The following is a 25,066-nucleotide window of genomic DNA, read 5'->3' as shown; positions in this document are numbered from 1 at the left end:
GTGTCTCCGCCCTTCGAGCTTCTAGATTTGATCTGTCGAAGGGTGTGGGAACACCCAGACTCTGGAACCGGTGCCTGCTCGCCCAAACAAGTTCCTGTCAGCACCCCCAGAAAAGGAGTTTTTGACGAAAGGTGTGGCTGTAGATGCCTTGGTGGTAGCATCTGCTACCCAGCAAAATGTAGCAGAGGCTTCGATGTCCGTCCTTCCTCCTAATAAGGAGTCTAGGAGCATGGATCGGTACGGTAAGCGCACCCTAAGTTCAGCGGCCTTTACTTTAAGGTCCCTGAACTATCTAACGCACTTCACCAGGTTTCAGAGGGATCTGATCAAGGAGCTTTCAGATACCCTCTTGGGTAACCTACCTGAGCAGCTGGCCCAGACGGTTGGCTCTCAGTTGGCTACGCTGTCATCCATATCAAACTCGTCCATGAGGCTCATTTCTTATGCGGCGAAGGGCGAGTAGAGCGGCGGTACAGGTATTGCTCACGGAGGCAAGCCTGGCTCCGCCTGTGTCATTTTATGGAAGCCTTCAAGTCTTCCTTTGCCGACGCCTTTGATGGGTCCTCTTTGTTTGGACCCAAGGTAAAGGACACATTGACCCGCTGCGAGCAAGAAGGTAAGACTTTGACTGCCGTAGGGGCACGATTTTCCACTCCCTTTCGGCCTTACCCCAAGGCTAAAAGAGGAGGGAAAATGTGGTTCCGTAGATCTCAAGTCTTATCCCTCACAGCAGGACGATCCCCCTTCTAGAGGCAGAGGAGGGGGAAATTCTTCTGGAAGACGCCGTCCCAGAGGCGGCAGAGGCCCCCGCAACACTGGAGACCGCAAATCCTTTCGTGGCTCTTCAGCCTTTCACAGTCCCTGAGGGATTGCCCGACTGTGCAGCTCCGGAGCCAGTAGGGGGTCGTTTTTCGAGGCACCTAAAAGCCTGGGAAGGTATCACTCAGGACCGATGGGTGCTTCGAATTATCGCCGGAGGTTACGCCATCCCCTTTTCTCACTCCCCACCTCAGTCCAAAAAAATCCCGGACCTGCCACCCAGTCAACGGGAAATTGCAGCCCTTGAAGTTTCAAAGCTGCTTCAAAAAGGAGTCATCCAACCGGTCCCCGCAGACCAGATCGGATTAGGGACTTACTCAAGATTCTTTTTGGTGCCAAAAAAGACCAGGGACTTAAGGCCCATTTTGGATCTCCGCATTCTAAATCGTTCAGTCAAAAAGTCCAAGTTCCGAATGGTCACCCTACAATCCATTCTCCCACTGCTGGAGAAAGGTGTTTGGATGTGCTGCATAGATCTCAAGGACGCTTATTACCATATCATGGTACATCAAGCGTCCAGGAGACATCTGCGCTTCAGCCTAGGAGACGGTCGTTTTCAGTTCCGCGCGCTGCCCTTTGGTCTCTCCACAGCCCCCAGGGTGTTCACCAAATGTTTGGCGGTCGTGACTGCTCACCTGAGAAGTCTAGGATTCCAGGTGTTTCCGTATCTAGACGACTGGCTCCTAACTGCCACCTCCAACCATCTACTATTGCGGAGCCTACAGGCCACAATATCACTGGGCACTTCCCTTGGAATCACCTTCAATTGGCCAAAGTCTGTGTTGCTGCCATCTCAACGCATAAGATTCATCGGAGTAGAGATAGACTCAAACCGAATGCGGGTCTATCTACCTACAGAAAGGATACAAACCATACAGGTTCAAGTTCGAGCCTTACTTCCCAGATCCAAAGCCCCAGCCAGAATGGTCCTGCAGCTATTGGGATCTATGTCCGCCACGGTTCTTCTAGTTCCCCTAGCAAGGTTGCACATGAGAATTCTCCAGTGGCTTCTTTCAACACAGTGGTCCTTTCAGGATCTCCCTCTCCGTCACCTCATATGGATCACGGAAACCTGCAAACGGGACCTTCGTTGGCTGGTGCCCTCCAACCTGGATCAGGGACGACCCTTTGTTCCACCTCCTCCTGTGGCCACTTTGACTACAGACGCCTCCCAGATGGGGTGGGGGGGGGGCTTTCCCTGGGCAGGTCAGTCCAAGGCAAATGGCATTCGGAAGAGTCCCTACTTCATATCAACATCTTAGAAATGAGGGCGGTGTTTCTGTCCCTACAAGCCCTTCACGATTACCTCCCTCAGGGCGTAATTTCCGTTCACTCCGACAACATGTCAGTAGTCTGGTACCTGAACAAGCAGGGAGGGACCAGATCCTACCCCCTTTGCAGAGAGGCCATGAGAGTTTGGGAATGGGCAGTGTCGGCCAAACGATTTCTAGTGGCGACTCGTATCTCTGGCAAGGCCAATGTGATAGCCGACAGACTGAGCAGAACTATCCTCTCTCCACACGAGTGGTCTCTGAACATTACGGTTGCAAATCAGATTTTCAGCAAATGGGGAATTCCTTGTTGCGACCTCTTCGCAACCCTGCTGAATGCGAAGTGCAAAAAGTTCTTCTCCCTCACTCCGGCTCCGTGGGAGAGCCCTATGGACGCACTAGCCCATCCGTGGCCCACCGGCTTGCTATATGCTTTTCCCCCAGTTCCTCTCCTTCCTAGAGTGATCCAAAAGGCGTCTCACTTGGGGAGCAAAATGATCTTAGTTGCTCCTTACTGGCCTCGTCAGGTATGGTTCTCTCAGGCCAAATCCATCCTTTGTCCCTAAGGTTTGTTCCAGTTTTTGCCTACAACAGTCATTAGAACTTCAGTTTTCTTTCCAAAGTACTCAAACAAAGCGGAGTACATATTCCACACATTAGATGTCCACAGGCAATTGCGTTTTTATTTAGATAGGACCAAACAAACAAGGAAAACGGATAAATTGTTTGTATCCTTTTCGGATAATAAATTGGGCAAAGCCGCCACAAAGGTCACTATTGCCAAATGGATCAGGGACTGTATTACTCAAGCTTATTCCTCTTCTAATAAAGAGCTTACAACCTCTGTCAAAGCTCATTCTACAAGAGCTATGGCTACTTCAATAGCATTCCATTCTAAGCTTGCCATTAGTGACATTTTGTGCTGCGGCTACGTGGTCTTCCCCGCACACTTTCATTTCTCACTACAAATTGGATGTGGCATCTCGGGGGCGAGCTTCATTTGGTTCCACAGTGCTCAGGAGTGTTTTCCAGTGAGCCACCCAGGATTTAGGTGCTAGGGACGCTGTCCCATCAGTACAGAATGTAGGCGAGATAGGATCACATAACATCTTTTAGTTATGTACTTACCATAACTTTAGATGTTTGGGATCCATCTCTCCTACATTCCCAATAACCCACCCTCCTTCCCAATTCCTTGTAGATCAGAAGGTCCGAATCCTGTTTCATCTTGAAACATCTGGCAATGTTATATAAACAAGTTATGTATTTGTGCATGAATGCGGACAAACAAGATCTGGGGGATTAGTGGTGGTGCATCCTGGGATAGAAAATAGCTCCGCCAATAAGAGGCTACGCTCTATAGCATAGCGTGCCGAATCGGAGCCGAGGGATCGGCTCCGAGCCCATCAGTACAGAATGTAGGCGAGATGGATCCCAAACATCTAAAGTTATGGTAAGTACATAACTAAAAGTTTCCAGTGCTGCTGTTGAACTTCTATTATGCTTGGGTGGCTTGCCTCTGTTATAAGCCTGTCTTGGCATTTAGACCAGTGGATAAACTTCCATCATTTCAAGCTTTCTAAAGGCAGTCATTCTTCACTTATTAGTACTGCATCAGTGTTCTATGTCTGCTTTCATCCACCTTCCATTGTTTCCTTGAGGTTATGTCCTCTGTGACCATACTTCCTGTCACTTTAGAATGCTTTTTCCACCTTTTTATAGCCCTCATTGCAAAAGTGAATGTCATTTGAAAACATCTCTGTTTATGGTATTTTATGAATGTAAAAGATTAAGGTCTCCATTTTGTTCCTTTTAACCAGTAGCAGGCAATCATTTATTGTAATTTGCAGTCTCTGAAAACTGTTTTCAGAATGTCTTGTGGCTCCGATCTGAGTGCTGTTAATAAATATTGTGACAGCAGTTCATTTACTTGTATGTTGCACATAACTGCCTAAGAGCAACTGTTCTGGCAGTTGGCTCAGCGTTAAGTCTTTGAGCTGTTGTCCATGCAGTTCAGGAATGTTTACCCTGTTGTCTACTTTTTTGACCTTGAGCAAAACACTTTTCAGGGGCGAACAGAAAGTTATTGTGTGGCTGTACTGTACATTTGGTATATAGTCAGGAAAGCTAGCATTTAGTTGGCTGTGATTTTGACCCACTGATGCAACAGTTGCAAGAGATCTTCATTGTACAGGTTCTCCTAAAATTTTGTGCTGTGGCTACAAGCAAGGTGAAAATAATTGCATATATGTTAGTGATATTTTCTGAGGACCTGGTCTCTCATAAAATATAATGTAGAATTGCCCAGCAGGTAATTAGATGTTAAGCACAAGTCCTGTGTGCAAAATATAATTCCGTATAGCCAGTGACCCACTGGTAGTGGGTGTGGAGTTGTATCCACTGCAGGCAGAGTTTTGAAGCCACGCTGGCAAGTTTAGGTAGGCATATAGACCAAGGTGTACATACATGTCATTCCAATATTGGAAGACCATACTCCATTACTGTTTGGAACTTTTCCAACTCTTCCTTATCTATTTAGATACATTAATCTTCCTTTATATGCTGTTCTTTAGGTGTTTGAGGAATGTGCTTGGTGGAATCAAGTGGCCTAAGCAGACGTCCTTCCTGTTGGGGATAAAGGTAGTTTGGTTCTGCTGTGACACTACCATTTCCATTAGTGCTTGTAATGCTGCACCAAAATGGGGAGTGGAGTCTGAGTATTTGGTCTGTCAAGTGGTGCTTTTCTATATAGCTGGGAATCTGTATGTGAAAGCATACATTGTAGCACCAGGACAGTTGGTTATTGCATGTCTCTTTTGGACTATGACCATGGGATCTGCTTAGCTGAGGGAGATGTTGGAAGAACCCCCCCCCAGCTCATCCTTAACCCTTTTTGCCTTCTTGATCTTGCTTGTAACAGGAATAACACTGAGTTTAAGAACATTCCTTTTAGGTTAAACTGGTTGGTTGACAAGAGGTACAAATACCCAGAAAAGACCAGTTTAAACAACTCACAAAATATTGGCACAGTTGGGGTTGCTGAGGTGCACGTTGATGTAACAATATATAAATTATAGAACCTTTTCAGTTTTCAGCAGTGTGCACCATTGCATCTCTATTCCCATTCCTTCTGTTGGCAGTGTTTACATTTGGCTCCTGCTTTATATACACTACTGCAGTTGCTTTTGTGCTTATAGGAACTGCGAACTTGTTGATTCATTGGTGTTTGTCATTCAATGAGCTGTGCAGTTGACCAGATGCTCATCTGTCTGTACCCTGTCTGTGGTAGGCATGAACAATTCAAGTTTATTAAGGTGAGATCTTGTGGCAATCTTTCAAGCAGTCCTAGCACTAGCTGATGTTGGGCAATTGAAACATGTTGTTTATCTTGACCCTTGTTAAGGCATTAAACATCATTCCCTGTAAGGGAAATGATTAACAAGTTAAATCCATTTAATGCAAGTCCATATGAATTCCGTGGATAAAACAATTGTTAAACATGAAACAATGCGGTGGGAGTTGCCTGTCTGTGTATCTGTCCCAGTGAATGTTGCACAGGACTCTACTGGTGATTATTTCATCTGTTCTCTAATGTAAAGTGGGAGATGGGTTATAGATGACTAAAATACTGATAACGGCACTAAACTGAGCTGCAGAAAGGAAACTAAAGTTTTCGAAGACTTTCTACAAAAAAAGGTACTTGGCTGCAGTAGTTGTGATATCATTTTTGTCTGCAGTTGTAGTTTCATGAAACTTTGCAAAAAGGACATCCATTATAATTCTAGAATAAATTGTCAAGTCACAAGTAGTGCACTAAATTCAGAGATGGTGGTAGTTAACAGTGTAGTCTTTGACTGCACTGTATCTGCCAGGATTAGAACACAGTCTATAGCCCATACATCTATCTGTCTTTGTATAGTAGTAGTAGTGTTCTGGTTTCCATAATCAGAGCTTCTGGCCTTTCAGAGGACCCAGTACTTTAGCCACACCTAGAAATTCTTACCCAACAATCTAGCTAATAATAATGCCATGCACATATTCCGTTGCACCTCTCTGTTAACCTAATGGCATTTAACATTATCATTGCTACTAAGTAAATCTGAAATGTAACTCTGTGGGATAGCATATCTAGGATGTCTTTAAAAAAATCTGCGATATTTGACATTTCCTGTTTTGTATTGCATTGTATTGTTTGCCATCTTGTAATATATTAACTGGTGAGTTTTTCTCCCCAAGCCTCCACTGAAAAGGGGTCAGTCGTAGCCCACCTGGACTTATCCCAGTAAACAATTGTTAATAAATAAAATAGTAATGGGCACGTCTGATTATTCCAGGCAGTTCATTGTAACACTTTTTATACTACACTGATTTGAACTATTATTTATTTCAGTTGCCTGTTTTAGGCTAAGAAAACCCACCTGGAATCATATCTTTCAACCTCTAAGCATTAAAATCATAGTCCCTGTTGTTTTTTTTTTTTTTTTTTAAACATAAGGTCAGAAAGAGAAGCAGTTCTTCAACATAAATGTTAATGAGAACTTAAGACTCCATAGAATTGGTGATGAGTCTTTGTAGAGGATTAACTTAACAATGTGCATTTTAATGTCTAAACCAGTGAAGAAAATCAGTCAGTCTAGGAGTAGTAAAATTAAATACAACTGCAACACTCATTGGGAAGGGTTGGTGTAATGGTTAAAGTCTTGCCTCACGGATACAAGGTACATCTGAATTCTGGTTGTTACTAAGCTTATAGTAGTCTGTGAACTGCTAGCTTAGTACTTGCCCATTAACCTCCCAGATGCAAGGTACAGGGTTTGATTCTGACCTCTGGTTCTTAATAGGCTTGTAGTAGTCTGTGAACTGATAGCTTAGTATTTACCTATAAACCTGTATGCAAATCATAGCAGTTGAAATGTATACCTGGAACCGCTGTTTGCTTTCTTTCTCGTAGATTACTTAAAGGTGACCTCTATTTACTCTACAAGCTTATTATGTTTTCTCCAGCTCTATTAGAAAGTGTATGCTTAAAAATATCCTTCTGGTATTTACCAGATAAGGAAAGTTATTGCCAAGAATAACTAATACAAAAAAAATTCTCCTTGTACAACATCTTTCAAGATTAAGGAATCCACTTTCCCTCAGAATCCGAAGCTGGTTATTTATCCTCAAGAAATCTCTGTAGGTATATGCAAAGTGGAAAATATTTACAAGGAGTTATTGCAATCAAACTTGAAGGGAGATGGGGAAACTATAGCTTAAACCCATAAATCTGTCTTACGGCTTTGTTTTGTTAAAACTGATTTCTTCTGAATTCACCTTCCTGACCTTCATTGTCAGTAGGGTCTGCAGTTAGAATTGCATGATTGGTAAATTGAAACTTCTCCTGTATATAGTTGCCTTTTGTTGTTGCCCAACATTGCCACATACTGCTCCATTGTGTTTGGTAGCCATTGAAATGCAGATTTAAGGGTGACCTCAGACTGTCCAGTTGGTACCCATGACTGTTAACATAGGCCCGGTATGGTATGATAGAGGACTGGTCCATCTTCCTTTGCCTGTAGGACCAGAGACAGGCATGTCTCTTTCAGCTTGAGATCTAAAACTTTCTCTGGCTATTAGACTTATGGGAAAAGGAGGAGCTAAGACAAAAAAGGATTCACCTACAAATCTCTTGCATGAGATTTTCATATCTGTTAATGGACACTACTTTGTTTTAAGATTTTTTTTCCTTGTCATTTGACTCAGCCTCATGGACTGGAATGCCTTCTGCATGTAGTCAAACAGGTCAGTACATTAGATTCCTGTGCTCGAACCTACTGTAGTTTTCTCCTTCCCTCCCCTATTTTCCTTCTTGGCAGAATTTTCTTTCCTAGTTCTGTTTTTTCTTAGCCTACATTGTAAAATCACAAGCCCGCAGCCATTGTAGTGATTTTGTTTTTGGATGTGCAATTAACTCTCCTGCTTTCTAAAAGCCTTCAGTAGTCTACCTCTCAAAAGTAGCATCTTGGTGTACATATGTGGTATAATTATCTTGCTCATTACCTGCCAATTCCTGTGATTGTGTACATCTTTAATATGCCTTTGTGTGACTGCTTTTTAGCAAACCATTTTGTTGTATTTTCCCATCAGTTTGGCTGCTCATTTGGTTGGTGATAGCAGACCTGTTTCACCTGAGGTCAGGCATGGCTTTATTCCCTCTGTCTCCTTTTTCCTAAATACTTTGTTTTCAATCTCTGGATCTCTCTCTCTTTTGAGTCAAGGGAGGATGTTTGCTTTATTTTTTACAGCTACAGTGTCAGGCTTAGCATTCCTTCCTTTGTCTCCTTTAATTTTGTTTTTTTTTTTTAACCAGGTGCCAGTGTTTGCTTATTTTTGTGCGCTGGTATTGAGGTAGCTTTTTTAATCTGTAGTTTAGTTTACAGTCTTAAACATCATGAATTTTTCAGTTTGCCTTTCCAGGCAGCCTCATTAGTCCGATTTGTATTCTTCTGATGTCTTTCACCTGACTCTTCTGACACTGAAGCATAGAGTCTTAGGATTAAGTGCTGAGGTGATTTTTTTTTTTTTTCCCTGCAGTTTGTACCACACCCAGTTTAGCAGAAAAAATAAAAATGATGGCTCCAGGAAAATCTGGTTTTCCAAAATGAAAATCTGACTGCTACTTTTGCTGTAACAAAGTTAGTTCTGCACACATTCTTTATTCTGCATCGCCATTTCCCATGCTACTTACCTAGATGCCCCACAGGTTTTAAAAATGATCTTCTCTTGCCTATTTTGGTCAGCTTTGAGGGTTGTGATTAGATTGGTACCAATGACTAGTTTGTGGTCTGCCTTTTCTCCTTCCAAGGTTGATAGCCATATGGATAATGTAAGAAGATTTATATAACTCTTATGCATTCTAAGCCATGGTATTGCGCTTTTGTCTGGGGCACTCATGTCTAGCACTTTGTCCTCTTGGTGGTTGTCTTTGCCCCAGATGCTGACCCGGATGCCACACTTTGTACCAGTACTGGCCTGCCATATCTGGATCAAATCCTGTGTTGATTGAGTTATGTTGCTGCAAAGACTTTTTCATGCCACAATAAGTGGATTGTGACTGTCCGATGGTTTGTTAGTTTGGTGGGAATTTCTTTCTCATTCACATTTCTTATTGGTATGAAAAAGAGCAGCCATATGGAATGAGTGCATGGTGCCTTAGTTTTCATGCAGCAACTGGGAATTGTGATCTTCAATGGCTGTAAGTTAGCCTGTCTGCCCAGATAATGTTCTTCTTGTGACACATACAGGTTTATCTTTATCTTTATCTGTGATAATTATTTCCCCTTTTCCAGAATTTTAAGGATTCAAGTCCCATCTGACCTTGTCTCTTAGACTAGTATGTTTACTACCACCCCTTTTCATCCAGCAGAGAAAATGGGGACTTTTTGTTGAGGTCACCTCTTGGATTTTATCTGATATTATGGCTTTTTCAAGAGGGTGTTTGGTAGTGGCTATGGTCTTCTCTGTCCTGCTCCTACTGACTTAGGCTGCTGTTCATAAGTTTCTTCTATTGCTTTTTACTAAATATTATGCAGCTTTTGGGGGGGTGCTGCTTCCCCAAATGTCTTATGCCATGGAGTATTCTCAAAGCTGGCTCTGTCCACATGGTTGGTTGGCTTACTGCTTTGAGGACTAGAGATGCCTTTCAGGACAGCGGAACAAATTCAGCCCCCTTCTTTGTATTATATCCAGCCTGTAGTCTTACAAAGGTTATGAACTGAAGATCAAGTGGCTGCTTCTAAATGTCCTGGCACTAAAGCCTTTCTGGAAGGTGTTGGTGTCTACAGCACACTCACTGAATGCTGTTGCCCTTTTCTTGCAGGTCCTTCTATGGCTGATGTGCCAAAAGTTAATGCTCTGTCCTAGCCCCTTGGAAATGTATTTTTCATTGGCATTCCTCATTGTTGTGTGTGGGTGTATGTGTATAGTAGATATATAAGCCTTCAGGAGAATATTGTATTCCATGGCCTATTTTTGAGCCTGTAGAGATGGTGTGTGCTCTCCCTTATTTATGCACCGTTTACCTTTTTTGACTTGTTGCATGTAGGATCCCAGGCATTTAGACTGTCTTGAAGATTTTGAGAGCCTGAATGACTGCCATCGGCTCCTTTGTTTATGGAGTTGTCTCTCTTGGACTCCAGGTGCCCTGCACTTTGAAGTGCAAGTTATGTGGACCCTGGGACTTCCAAGATAACTTAAGTAGCACAGTAATTTAGAGCTAAGTGAAAAACGGGAAACTGTTAAAGCCAGTAAAATGTCTACATGTCTGAGGAATGTGGTTATTGGCTAGCAGATGCACTGCCTGGATGTCGGCAAAAAAAAGGCAGGGGGAAAGTCGACCAGAAAAGAAGAAAAAATTGTGGCTGGGAAGAACCTCATGGCTGATCAGCAAGAAGCAGACTTATTTGCAGCTTTGATGCAGGAGATGTTTTTCAGTAAACTTAAGTAAAAAAATAAACCAGATGCACTAAGAAGTTCAAAGGGTGACTTTGGGCAAAATGCTTGGGATAAATAACAAGTATTAAATAACCAGCATAACAATCTAAGTCTGAAGATGTCAAAAACAGACATGGAGAGAATGACATATTGTGGTATTAAGAAGATTATTATTTCTTAAGAGGATTTGTTAACTGAGGGGGCATATTAAATATTTGCTCCAAAGCTGTTCTCCAGAAAGCAGCTGAGCTCACCCATATTGGTTAAAATGCATTTGTACCAGCAAAAGGAGATGTCTGACTAAATATGGCAAAAAGAAAAAGTGGTTGAAATCTGACTACTGTGGAAAATGGTTACTTGCTCTTCCCCATACAAAAGGAGTAAGTTTTCAGTCCATCTGTTAAGAGTTGTTGAGAGGTTGATGTGAAATATACTGTTGTATCCAGATGTTTTGTGAATATTTTTCTGGCTGAGCCAAAAATGTATATGAGGATATCTGGTGTTGGAGAAGATTAAAGAATTCCACTCAGCAAGGTGAGGGGGACTCTGTGTTTCTCGACCCTATGCAAGTAAAATGTATTTAAGAGACTGCCAATGGAACCATTCTCCTAGTTCCAAAAGAAAATGCTTGAGTGGCAGAGAGAGAGCACCTACCAGGAGAGTTGGGCAAAGCTCCGATTCAAACCAGTTGTCAGTACTTTGAGAAGATGAGGAACAGGATGAAGATTATTGCTCTCAACTGTCCAGAATTTTACTTCATATTTTTGGTCTGCTCCTCCTAAAATGTTGTTTTTCTGGCAGTTCACTGGGATGATCTGTGGACTGAAGTCACTAAATAATGACATTGAAGTTTCAGGTTTCTCATCCTTCTGAAAAAATACATGCTAACAGAAATCCTGTTATAACAACTTTCTAAGTTTATAAGAACAATCTTTAAAAAAAAATTCCCTATTTTTGGGCCCTTGTCCCCTATTATGTTAGGCTTTGTCCAGATTTTTTTGTGCTAAGAGGTTGAGGAATATGAAGAAGACAGATATCCAGTTGACTTTAGTGAAAGGTATGAGAATTTTAAAAGTATTAATCCCACTAAAAACTGGTGTGAGAGCTGAAATGGCAGTTTTGTTCCATTTAGGAGAGATTGTGATATGAACTTGAAATACTATGCTTGGTAAGTAGTGGGAGAAATGTACAGCATAAAGTCCCACTGTGTGCTGTATTTCCAGCTAGGGCAGTTGGCATGTAGGAATCCAACTTTCTGGTTGACCATGAAGGAACTAGATCGAAGAGTGTACAGCTGTAAAAACAATTTTTCATTTTTTAAATGTGTTGGTATATTATGAAGTATAATGGTATATAGTGACTGTTATACAGATGTACTGTAAGTAAGGGTGTGGGAGCTGATTTTTGTGGAAGGTGCAAGTTGGCTTTATTAGTACTAGTAAGGCAAGAAAGTGCATTACTAAAAGTAAGGTATAAAAGCAGAAAAACTGAGAACGTATACTTCAACCTATTCACTATGCATTGCAAAGTGTTAGCTGACTTGAGTCTTTCTTAGCTTTGCAAAAATAGCTTATTTATAGTATAGCACAAGCAGAAAAGTTGGATAGTAATAGGGCAAAGTTAAACCATGTTGCTTTCTGTAGCTGCCTGGAGGCTGCATTATGAATGTGTAAGAATTAATTGTGTAAACAGCTGAATTTTGATTAAGCAAAGGGATAGTATTTCTTTCATGCCCTAAAATTAAATATGGAAGCAAAATGTGAAGAATGTAAGATAAATGGTCCATTTACAGTGTATTGTGAAGGCACCGACTGGATTTTCTACAAGCAAATGCCTTTATTATAGGGGAAGCAGACTGCAGGTGCAGGACTGGTCTAATGGAAATTAACAGATGCACTGTGCACTTGCGAACAAGGAAGATTGAGATATTCAGTTTGTGAGCACATCTTTGGTGGATCTCCTAGATTGTTAGCATTTAAAAGGGGGAATGAAATGTAGATAACCATTATTAGATTACTGTTGTTGCAGGAATATAAAATTAAATAGGATGTATTCTACCAAGGATATCTGATGTCCGGGCCAATATATAAACCTTTGGGCACCTTCCTTGCAAAACCATACATCTGTTAACACGCTAGGACAAATGAGTGCCAAAATTCAAAACTTTTTTTATGGTGAAGCATTTGGTCAGTTATCTTGTCTCTGTCGCATCTACAGCATTGGCGGTTGGCTTGCGGCTAGGCTTTGTGGGAAGATGAGTGCTTCATTTGAGACATTCTTTTCTTTTTTTCAGTGCAGTTGAATAATTCTTATGCCTGCAGGTACTGTACAAAGGCTCTCACATGGCCTGTGTTTTCTGCCTTGGTGAAAGTCACGATGTACAGCATCGTGGTGATTATTTAATCCAAAATCTATTCATAGAAGGCTGAGTAGCCTTCGATTCCTTTAGGCAACCATGGACAAAGTCCTTGCTTGGGGGTCTGGTTACTGTTTTGTCTTAGTCCGACTTGCCTTTTCAGTTAAAGAAGAAAATAATTTTCTAGAGAGAATTTAGAAAGGGCACAGGTTAGTCTTTAGTCTGGGACTGATGTAATTGCTGTGGTAGTCTGAGCCCTTGAAGTATCTGTCAGAGCTCCCTGACTCCACCAGTAATGTTGTGCTGGAAGCCACTGAGGGTCAGGAGTCCACAATGTCCAGTCGGACCAAATGTTACATGTCAACTGAAAAGGGAGAACCTCTTAATTCTGGCTGAAAGAGAGAATAGAATGCCTTGGGTTTTGGTATCAGTAGAGGTGTCTGACTTGCTTGTGTAGGTCCGGATGTCCAATTCCTCCAAAACGATTTTGTTTGAAACACCCAAGAAAGTCTCCAAACCCCTTCTCCCTCTTCAACCAGTTTGAAGGGGTTACAAGATGAGTGGCTCAGTTTTGCCAAGGGTCTCACTAGGGATTTGTAGCCTTCTACCCCAGTACTTTCTAATTACAAGAGAGAACGGTCCCTCTCATCTTCTGAAGAGCTATTTTCTGGTTCAGAGGAAGACTGTTTAAACTGCACCTCACTACTCTTAATTCCATCTTGGTCTGAGGAGAGCATATCTTCTGACTCTGCCATTTTGAAAAGTTGTATGGCCAATGGTTTTATTAAAAGTTTGTGTAATAGGTTTGGGTTTAGTTTTATGGGGGTTTGGTTCAAAATCACATTATAGTAATAGGAGGACATAGTTTTAATATGGTTACAAAAGTAAGTAGAAAGGAAACTGCTAGATATTTTTTTCGGGGCAGTAGTTGTCATTCACCCCTACTTCATTTAATGCTTTACTAGAGAGAGAACCCTCCCAAACCCAGGAACCCCACTCTGCCTTCCTGAGAACACTGGAAAATATGAAGGTCTCTCCAAACACCATTATATTGGGCGACTTCAACTACGCAAACATAGACTGGGAGCATTACTCTAGCTCCAACACCCTAGCCCAAAGGTTCCTAGAATTTATAAACTCAAATGCTATGGAACAACTTGTTACCACTCCCACAAGAGGGGAAAACGTACTGGACCTGATCGTCACCAACATGGGGACTCTATGCTCCTTAGATCAGACCATAAACTAATCTCACTGGATATTCACATCCCGACTCCACCCCCTGCCCTGAAAACCACAGTGAAAAACTTCTCTAAAGCAAATTTCACACTCCTCAAAACCGAGGTGGAATCCTTCCAAGCCCCCGGGCCTGTGGAAAATATGGCCCAGACCGCAGAATCCTTTATAAACGCATTCTATGAACACCTTCAGGAATGCATGGATCATGCAATCCCAAATAAAACCAAGACCCAATCCTCCAAAGGCAGACGTGCTGTCTGGTGGACCCCAGCCATAAACTAACTATACAATAGGAGGAGGAAGCTACTACATGACGGAGCAAAATCCCAAAAAGGGAAGGCATCTCTGATCAGTATTAGCAAAAAACTATGGGCACTCATAAAATAGTCTAAGGCCAGCTTCGAGAGAAAAATTGCACAGGACACACTAAGGATAATCGGTTTTCTTTAGTTATGTTAGGAACCCAGGATGCTCAGAATTAGTCCAAAATGACAAAAAAATACACTGAACCCGCAGACATTGCCAACATCCTAGCTGACAGGTTCAGCGCAAACCCCCCCCCCCCCCCAAAAGGGCAAATATTTATCCCAGCAGTGTGCTGCCCCCCTGACATCTCAGATGCTCAGGTAAGAGCTGCCCTCTCCAAAGCAAAAAACACAGCATCAATGGGACCAGATGATGTCCCGGGCTGCATCCTACATGAACTCCAAGAAGAGCTAAACCCAAACATAAAACTACTGTTCAATCTCCGCCTTATTACAGGATATGTACCCAAAGAGTGGCGTACAGCAACAGTGGTGCCTCAACGGATCCTGGAAACTATCATTTTATTACTAAATTATATTAAATTTTATTACTAAAATAAGTATCACTTATTACTAAACTAGTAAGCCTGACTAGCGTGGTCTGCAAAGCTATGGAAAGAATCATCATGGACCTCATAAATAAAGATATTGGGGACCTACAGACACTGGATCCTACCCAGTTCGGCTTTAAGGGCAGATCATGCCTCTTAAACCTGGTTGATTTCTTTGAAATGGTCACCAAGGCCATTGACGAGGGGAAGGTGGTCCACACAGCCTACCTGGACCTTGCAAAAGCCTTCGATACAATACCCCACTCTGGCATTATAGATAAGCTCACCAGCTTAAATATAAACCTCTATGTCACTAGATGGGTTGCAAACTGGCTCAAGGACAGAATCCACATGGTTAGAATTGCTGGAGCCATGTCGGACTCCAAACCAGTTACAAGTGGCGTCCCACAAGGCTCAGTCCTGGGTCCTCTCTTGTTTGGTATACATTTCTCGGAGGTACAGGCCAACACTGAAGGACTGTGGCTGACTAAGTTCGCAGATGACTGCAAACTGGGCACCATTATCGACTCTCCAGCCGACACAAGCATCCTCCAAAAGGGCCTCCTAGAAACAGACAACTGGTGCCAGAGCCATGACCTCAAGCTAAACGCCAAAAAGTGTATAGTCATCCCCTTTGGCAAAAACAAAGTGCCCACAAATTACCACATGGGTGGTAATCCATTAAGTACAGAAGAAGTAATTGGGGACCCAAGTTGATATCAATCTCTCATTTGACAACCACGTGGCCAAAGTGGTTAGAAAAACATTTTATATAGCCCACCTAATCATGAAGGGATTCACATCTAGATCAGGCGAGGTCATCGTGCCTCTTTACTCATCCCTCATCAGGCCCATAATTGAGTACAGTGCCCCTTTCGGGATGTACCTTACCAGACACCTGCAGCAACTGGAAAGACCCCAAAAGTACCTCACCAAGAGGATCATAGGGCTCAAACAGATGCCATATGCTGCCCGGTTAAAGAAACTCCAGCTCTACTCAGTGGCATACCGCCTGCTCAGAGGTGATCTGTGCCTGACTTATAAAGCCATGTCCAATCCGGAATTAATGGACATGCTGCACCTCAGAAAATCCAAATCCCATCGAGCTACGCGCTCGAGAGACTTTAACCTCAGCACTGAAATAAATAGGACATGCTGGAGGGACAGATTCATAACCCAGAGGCTCCCTTCACTATGGAATAAAATCCCAGTCCGGGTTGGGCAGTGTCTCTCTCATTGACTTGAGTGGATGGGAGATCGTAGGTTTACCCCGGGTATCACACTGTTAGACAGAGGCACAGTATACTAACCTCGAAAAAGGGCATAGCAAAATTAATTTAAAATGGGTGGCGACAGCCAAACGCACTCTGGCTAGGCTTATAAATGCCCTATGAACCTGTGAACCTAAGAATTGTGAGTTTGTGTAGTGAATGCTGAATGTTTTTGCGGGAAGGTATTTCTACACTGTTTCTAAAGAGAGGTTGTGATCGTGGTACAAGTTTCTAGTCGGCAAAAAAATAAATAAAAAATCTGAAGCTACACCTTCATGATAATAGGAATGAGTATAGGAATAGTAATGATTTATATTTTGTGACAGAATATAGTGTATTTTTATTACAAAATATTTGGCTTATTATTACATATTGCATACTTTCATCAATCATAATTGGTTTAGAAAATATCTTTACAAATTCATTTTGTTAGACCTTTGAGCATATTCCATCCTAGGTTGTATTTCAAGAAGGTACTTTTCCTTGTGGATCATCCAGTGTGTGTTACAAATTTAATGGCTACATTTTGTGTTGTAAATAGAGTAAAACGTATAAAAGATTAATCCAGAAATAACACTATCCATTTGACATGTATATTTGTGTCCATGTAATTTGAAATATATTGGAAAAACTGTTCAAAGCTTGTAGGAATGAGTTGGAGAAATAAAGAATAAAAAAAAAAAAGTCCTATAGCCACGCATTTTGCTGGTTTTTATTCTAGTAAGAATGAAGGTTTGTGTAACAGATTTTGTCCAAGTTAAGTTTCATGATAAATATCCGGAAATTTTAATGCTGAATGTAGATATTTTTAAGGGAGTGATTATGCAAGTTTAAATTTGTTTTTTGGTTGGAGAGTGTGTGTGACTTGCAACATAAAGAACTCTCCTGAAGGCTTGTATCGAGGGACCAGAGGATTAATAGTTTCTTGTGGATCGGTACACATTTTTTTTTTCTAGCCTACCTAGGCACCTCTTTTCTGAGTGTGTGCAACAGATATTAAAGGAGGTTAAAAAACATGCTACTAGAGAATCATGTTTAGCCAAACGGAAGAGATTTTTTAGTTAGTGCTGTAGTAGAGAACAGGAACCAGTCCAGCGATGGCCTTTGAGGATATCCAGTACCCATATGACTGTTTGTTTTTATGACTCATTGTTCTGTAGTTATGTTGCTTTGCTTCTAGTAGGACTGCTGGCTGCCTATCCTGAGTGGTTTAGGGAGGAGGGTTCTGGTACAGTCATGTTATGAAGATCTTGCACAACTGTACTTTCTGCAAATCAGTCAAGGCAGGTCTCTCCCCATCACACAGAGGAGCATTCTATCCCAGAGCAAATCTGCTTCCCTTAGCATTTTCCAAGGACAGTATATGGATCTGGAGTGGGGTTCTATTTACAGAAACATGGGAAGATCCTGAGCCCTGTAAAATGTCGTGAGTCTCTTGGGATCAGAGGATTGGGAATCTAGCTCCAAGAATGCTTTTCAAACATCAAAAGGGCTTCCTGGATTCAAGAATCATGGCCTTTGGGAACCAAACACCCTGAGACTGAGTCCTTCTGAGATTGCCAGTTGAAAGTTTTTCTCATGGCTGAGTGTCCCTAAATGACATGTCCACAGATGGGGAATAGGAGATCGTTTTTCTCTTTATCTGTGTCAAAAGCTAGAGAAGAGAGCTGTGGCCTGTAGCCCAGTTCCGCCTTCTCCTCCGAATAGGAGTCATGGCTTGTCATTGGGTTTTCCCTTCCTTCTCTGTTTGGAAGTGTGTTTTTTTTTTTTTTTTTTTTTTTTTTGTAACAATCAACCGTAGCAATGATAAAGAATGAAAAGGGTGCTCAATTGGGTACTCTTGAGGCATTTTTAGTTGTAGGCCTGTCCCATCTCTGGACAGTGACAGACTTTCATGTAGGGAAGTCTTCTGTGGCAAGAAAGAATTAAATATGGTGTGGACTATATCAATGTGGCCATATGGGGAGGTTCTTGCTTCTGGGCATCAGGCCAAACGGACTCTACCAACAGGAAAAATCCCTAGAATTGTAGCAGGGACCCACAAAAAACAGTTGATTGCTGTTCATTAGCAGAAGGCTGGGAATGTTGTAAGTGTGTTTTCTTTGCCTTTTGATTTGCAAAACTGTTACAGGTTCATTGTTAGGAATTTTGGTGGAGTTTTTCTTCATTGTCTGTGAGAGATGCCATTTATATTTACCCAGCGATATTTCCTTAATCTTTTCAGCAGCAGTTTGACATGCCCATTTATTTCTGGGTCAGACTTAATGATTCATTGAAACGATTTTCCTACAAGTAAAGCATTTTGCAAAGATATGATAGGATTATTTGTAATGTTTCCCCTTTCCAGTCTGTTTTTCTCACATTGCTGCTTTTTTTTTCTTTACTGTACTCTGTGGTTGTGCTGTGGCAGACTTGCAGAAATTCTCAAAAAAAAAAAAATCCATTAATTTCTAACCTGAGGGACCTTTTAGTTACGCTCTGCTCTCACTGGCTTCCACTGCTAGAAAACTGTTAAAGGATTGCTGCTTGCATATCTCTCCCAGGGGACAGGTAGTGTGCCATAGTGTGAATCCAACATCTTTTGTCCAGTAAACACTGTTTCATCCAGCTTTTTGATGACTTAGTCTCATGCCTTGGGGACTGCGCTTCATTTAACGTGTCTCTTGCTTCATTTTTATTTTGTTGATTTGCTTCTGTAGCTTCGGTCCTTATTTGCACTATACTAACCATGTGTTTGCAAGAGTCCTATTTTCTCTTTCCACTTCTGTGCGCACATTGTTCTGTTCAAAGGTATGTTTCTCACTGTGAAGAGGCGATTGTGGCACTTGCTTACATGTACTATACAACAGCAGGCATCAACTGTAGCAGGCATAAACTGTTGAGAATTCAATGTATGAAATCTGGAGGTGAATGCCAAAAGATAGTGAAGGAGTTGCAAATGAAACTCCATTTAATGCCTTGTTTATCGTGGTGAAGAAAACTCCAGATACATGGACTGGTTACACAGATGATGTCTCTCTCATAAGAATACCTCTTAACTGCATTTCTGTATTGTCTGGGTCGTGGGCATTTTTTTTTTTCCTTTCTTTTCCTGGAATAAGACTTCTACCTCCCAACCCCCCCACTCCCTCCACCATTTCGATATGTATATGCTTGTTGAAGTTATAGTAACTTCCTTTTTGACTTGTCTGGTAAGGCATAGCCAACGTCCAACATTTGTTAACCGGGTAATGACTGCTCTATGTTGGACCCTTTTCAGCCATTCCCTGGTCTACAAGGACAAATTCAAACAATGAACTCTTAGTTTAGTAAATAAACTCCCATGTTTTTGGGAGGTGGGAACTGGGAGACCAGAAGTCATTTTACACACATGGGGACTAGTGGTTAAGATTGAATTCCCTGACTGTGGAGCTCTGGGGTAGAGATCTTGCCACCTAAGCCAGTGTGCTGCTTCCTAATTTTAGTTGGGTCTCCGACAGCATATTAACTGTATTGTGAGGGACAGCGGTGGTCATCTTTTTATTGTGTACCATTAGTCTGTGTAGTGACTCAATAACATTGTGTGAGAGAAATAAAAACAGTAACCTTCTTCACTTATAAATCCAGTTGTCTTTGCAGACAGTTTTTTTTTTAATCCAGGACAGCACCCTGTGAGCTCTGTAGTGTGTATTTTTATGTAAAATGGTGGAGTAGGTTTTACAAATGGTTCTGTAAGAGAATGTTATGTGAAGCAACAAGTCAAGTGTTCCACCTGCTTACCTCTTTGTTTCTCCATAGGTACTGGCAAACCAGAGAACAGAGAACCACAAATGTAAAAGGGAAAACAGTGCAGAAGACTGATCAAGAACAGCAGGATCCAATGGAGTACATGCAGTCTGATGATGATGATGATGAGAAGACTAATTCAGGGCACACTGCAGCACGCCATTGCATTCAGGAGCAGCGTGAGCGCCTTCGCGTGGCTTTGGCCCTAATTGAGTTGGCCAACCCTGCGGAATCACAGCTTTCAGTAGTCTCTCTCAAAAACTGAACATGCACATGTGTTAACAGCCTGGCAGTACTTGATTTCAAGTACTGTTTGGCACAAGCTAAGCACCTTACTTGCTTCTAATAGGCTGCTATTACGTAGAAATATGTATACATATATATATCGTGTATATATATGAAGAATGTTCCTTGCCTCATTTAGTGGGTAAGAAAGATTTGCACTTTGGTAAAAGATTGTTGTAAAGTTTTAAGTGTTTTGTATATATGGACTACACACTGAAGGGTAAACGGAAGGGTAAAAGACCCATAAACTTTGTATGCTCATGACATGTGACAATTTTAGGGAAGGCACTTGTAAAGTTGAGAAGCTTTATTTATTCTAGAAATAATCTCATGTTTTCTGTATACATTGTCCAGTTTTTAATACGTTTGCAGCTCTGTTTGTTACTTATTTATGGACTGTTTTGTATGGTGGGGTTTCAAACACGGTGAAAGAAACTATACTACATTTTGAGAAAACATTGGTTATGAAATTACTAAAAAATTTTCCTCCACACTGTACGTGGCAGTCATATAGTTTCTCATTCCCTCCAGTACAGCTCTTTGAGTGTACCTTTAACTCCCCAGTGGGCGTGGTTTGAGCCTTAAAAAATGAAATTATCACCTTACAGTTCTAACAAATACTCATTGACTGAGGTCAAATATCAATTCAGTTGTGTTTGCCATCATGTATGCTTCAAGATAAAATATTCTGATACCTTGTATGTAGCGTGGTTTTGGAATTATTAATGCAAATATGAGTAAGCAATATTTGATCCCTAGAGGTACAGTAAGTTGGAGGTAACTGCATAAACACCTGGAGGCGCACTCTGCTGTTAAGAAGTCTTGTCAAAATGAGGCTTGCAGGCACTGGTTCTGATGTAGCACACTTAAAACATTTTTTTTTTTTTTTTTAATTGTACGTTAAGAATGTTTGTTATACAATATTCCTCTGTTCCGAAGTAATCACCATATTTCATGTTAGCTTTGCTTGCACTTTTCCCACTGAATCATTTGATTTAATAATCAGCACCCTAGCCACAAACACACCTACATAGATTTCAAACTGGTACATTGACAGTGCTATGAATGGGCAGTCTGAGCCATGCCTTCTGAACAAGAAAAGCATTCTTGTATAATTTTCAGAAAAATCCCGACATAGGAAAGCCTTACCCATTCCCCAGTTTGGGAGGGAGTTTTGCTAACTTCACCTTCACTCATGTTTGAGACCTCACTTGTCAAGATTGTGTGGCCCTTTAAAAATTGATGCTGGCACTTCAGTACAAATAAAAGTGTAACTTAACTTCAGACAGCAGTTTTTGTTCTAGCATATAAGCAAATGAGTAAGTTTTATCAGAACTTGGCACTTGGATTCTAACCTTGGCTGATTCTGGTTCTTGCCTCTTTAAATATTGAGCACTTGGGCATGCAGTGTCAAGACCACTATGTGGTATTTCTTCCCTCCTCTACAGGCCCTGCAGTGAGAGTTGGCACTTCTGTTTTTATTGTGAAAGTTTTTTTTTAATTGGGTGGCATTGACATGTAGTAATCTATTTTACATTTCTGATTGCAACACTAAATATTTAATGTTTTGCTTGTATAGAGCATTCTAGCTAGAAACCTTGTTAGCAGGCTTACAGTGCACTTGCATAAAGCATCATTATTGCTATAATGTGGCATAATATGACAGTTTTCTTTCTAAAATTAGCAAGATGCTTTTTGATTTAGGGTTTCTGTGTTAGATTGTATATTTCGCACAAAAAGAGAGCACTTAATTTGTAGTAGAAAATCCTGCAGGCAGATTACATAGTATGTTAAGTATAATGTTATCTTGGGTAGAACAAAAAAGGTGAAGATTGCCACCTTTTATTAAACAAGCCAGTTGGAGGCAGCACCCTATTTAATGCATCCTCTAAAGTGGAATTTGTGAAAGCAGTTATTTTTTGTGGAGTAGTCTCTGGGGCAAATTGGCATCTTTAAATGACACCTTTTAAGAATGGCATGTGCCTATTGAAAGTTGAAAATGATTATGTACATCACTGTCTGCATGGCACAGAGCCATAATGTAGGAACCCACATCAAAAAAGTGGCTAAATGTGAGTAATGGGTTTTATGAGTTAATTTGGGGTTGTATGAGCCTATGTCTTAGATAGTAGATGCACCATAAAGTATTTATTGTACAGGGAGCAGAGATTTTTCTCTCCTTTTAGTAAGCAAAGGGTGCTGGTGAAGGTTTGCTATATGATACATCAACCCACCTTTTTGTGCTTGCATTTATTTTCATTAGAAGTACAATAAAGGAAGACTGGCATTTTTTCATTTTACTGGAAGATCTGTTTTGAAAGGCTAATTCATTCTCAGCTTTGTATTTTTGCTAAGACTATATTGTAAGGGTATCCTTGCATGACTAAATTTCATTACTGTTTGGTAATAGAGCCAGCATGCATTTAGGAGATTTTTGTAGTTTTCTCAGCAGACTAACTTCACTAAGCTCCAGCTGTCTTTCACAGATTTCTGCGAAAGACCACATTAGCACAACTTGTTAATTCTCTGTAGCCTTCAGCTGAAATTTTATTAAAATTTATATACGATTAATAATGGTTTATGTTCTTTGGCTTTATTCCACAGTTGCCTTGTTGCTGTAAATATTTTTAATTCTGTGCTTACCACACAGTATGAATGAGGACTGTTTAATATTTTTTACTCTTGTAGGTGCAGTTTGTTGCTGGATTGTTTGTTGTAGTTCCAGAGATGTAAACTGAAGATGGTTCTGAAATTTGCACTGCCTGAGTTCTTTGCCCTTTCTACTTGATTTATCATGCTGCCATCGCAGCTAACTTGAAACAGTGAAAGGGGGTACAGTGTATAATGGATGTAGCCTTGCTACATTATTTCCTTCTGTCCTAATTTCATTTGTACTGATGACTCCCCTTTTTTCTGTTTTAGGAACATTGTGGGTTGGGTACCTAGCTGTTGCATAATGAGGTGCGGTATAATTCCCTGGCTGGTAGGAAAGGTTAAGAGAATTTTGGCTGTGAAGGCACAAATGTTGAATGGAGGAAAATACCATTGATTTACTGAAAAACCTGATTTTCTTTAGTTTTTAGTTCTTTAGTGCATGAATCAAGAATAAGTATTCATCTGCTTTCCAATTTTTTCAGAGGGCACTCTAGATCAGATGCATAGCTGCCTAGTCATTGTTAAATATTTCCATAAATCTGACGGCCATTATTTTTTCATGACATAACCAGCAAAATACCCTGCCATGGAAGCAGGCAGGTTACTATAACATTTATGTACTCATTTTATCATAGTGCTAATCATTACTATGTTAAGACGTGATAATGCAATAATACTGCATTCTGTTTCCAGCAGTAATGACCGTGTTGCTGGATATTAAAGTATTTTTTTGTAACATTTATAAGCAATTGTTCCATCTGCTATGATATTTCAAGGAGGTGGTGTGTTACATTATTTTAAGTGTAATTTGATCCCAGTAAATGACTGAATGGTGTACCCCATGTTAGAAAAAGTATTAATGAGTGTGTCTGCTTTTAATATTTACAGTTGCTGTCTTACTTAATGGAGCTTTGTGTAAAAGGGAAGCAGAATATTGCTACTTAATTCACTAAACAGAGATTTGCAAAGGAAACAAGGCAGTTTAGCCAATTTCTTTTGATATAGAGGGGAAAAAGGTGATTACAGCCCATTAAATTTCTGTTTAATTACATTTATGGTGTTGGTGTTTAAGCACAGCTACCATTTTGTCATCTCATTGCAGATGTTTTGGGAGTGTATGATTTGGTTTGAATGCAGCTAGCAGTGTAATTAAATTGCCTTAAGCTTCTTTGGGGAAAAGTAATAGCTTTCACAAGTTTTGTGTTACCTGTTTAAATGCAGTTTTGAATGGGATTGTTCTGGAAATATGAAGTATGTAATGTTTAATATTAAGTGCTTCAAATAAAACCTGCATATAAATGCTTTTCTTTTTCCTTTTTTGGATATGTTTCAGTTTAAATATTTATAGGTAAAACTGCATAAGAAATTTTCTGTCATAATTTTTATTAGAACGTTAACATCTTTAAAAAAAAATGTTCTGACAAGTTGCATTCAGTGAAGTACTGTTACGACCCAATGAATCTCGACTGCATCACAGTAATTACAAATTCGGAATTTTTTTATGTGTAAGCAAGCTTTTTGTTTGCAGACAGGTTATTCTATTGTTTTCAGGAATCTTTCCCTGTTGAACATAGAACTCAGTTGCTGTTGACTGCATAGCTAAAAAGTGGTATGGTCAGTGCAGACTTCTTTGTGTAGAAAAATTAAATAGGTGATTGGGTTGGCTCCATGGCACAGAAAGATGGTGCTCTGACTGGACCCACCAAAATGGGTTTGATTTAGTTGTGCTGCTGGAGGAGTCAGCAGGGGGAAGTAGTACAAATGAACAGCAAGTACCATTTTGGCAGGGTCCCACTGCAGGATTCCTTCCTGAAGGTGAGCATGGTACTACAGTTTGAGACACTCTGGGAGCATGAACTTGCCATTGAGCAAGTATGTGTGCACTTGTGTGGAAGTACACCAGATTTAGTCCAAAAGAATTACATTTGTGCCTTGCTTTCCAGCCATTGCTGTGAGTGTGCTGGCTCTGTAAGAAAAATCTTATCCTTACCAGAGAAATCCACAACACCCAGGTTTCTTACCATTTCTTGGTGTACTAGGATGCTGAGGGTTGGGAGGGAGAAATGGGCTGATT

General features: G+C 40.9%; 1 protein-coding gene across 1 annotated transcript in view; it reads left to right on the top strand.

Moving 5' to 3' along the window:
* The window catches only part of ZNF367 (zinc finger protein 367), a 67,957-nt gene extending 43,661 nt beyond the window's left edge, over window positions 1-24,296 (top strand). Inside the window, exon 5 of the mRNA XM_044059703.1 lies at window positions 20,065-24,296. Coding sequence (XP_043915638.1) covers window positions 20,065-20,317 — 253 coding nt within the window. The 3' untranslated portion in view covers window positions 20,318-24,296. The remainder of the gene's footprint in view (window positions 1-20,064) is intronic.
* The last annotated feature ends 770 nt before the right edge of the window (window positions 24,297-25,066 follow it).

Source organism: Protopterus annectens, chromosome 17.part0 (assembly GCF_019279795.1).
Source record: "Protopterus annectens isolate FY-2018-M chromosome 17.part0, PAN1.0, whole genome shotgun sequence".
Classification (NCBI taxonomy): Eukaryota; Metazoa; Chordata; order Ceratodontiformes; family Protopteridae; genus Protopterus; species Protopterus annectens.
This window is presented reverse-complemented; position numbering and strand designations above follow the sequence as displayed.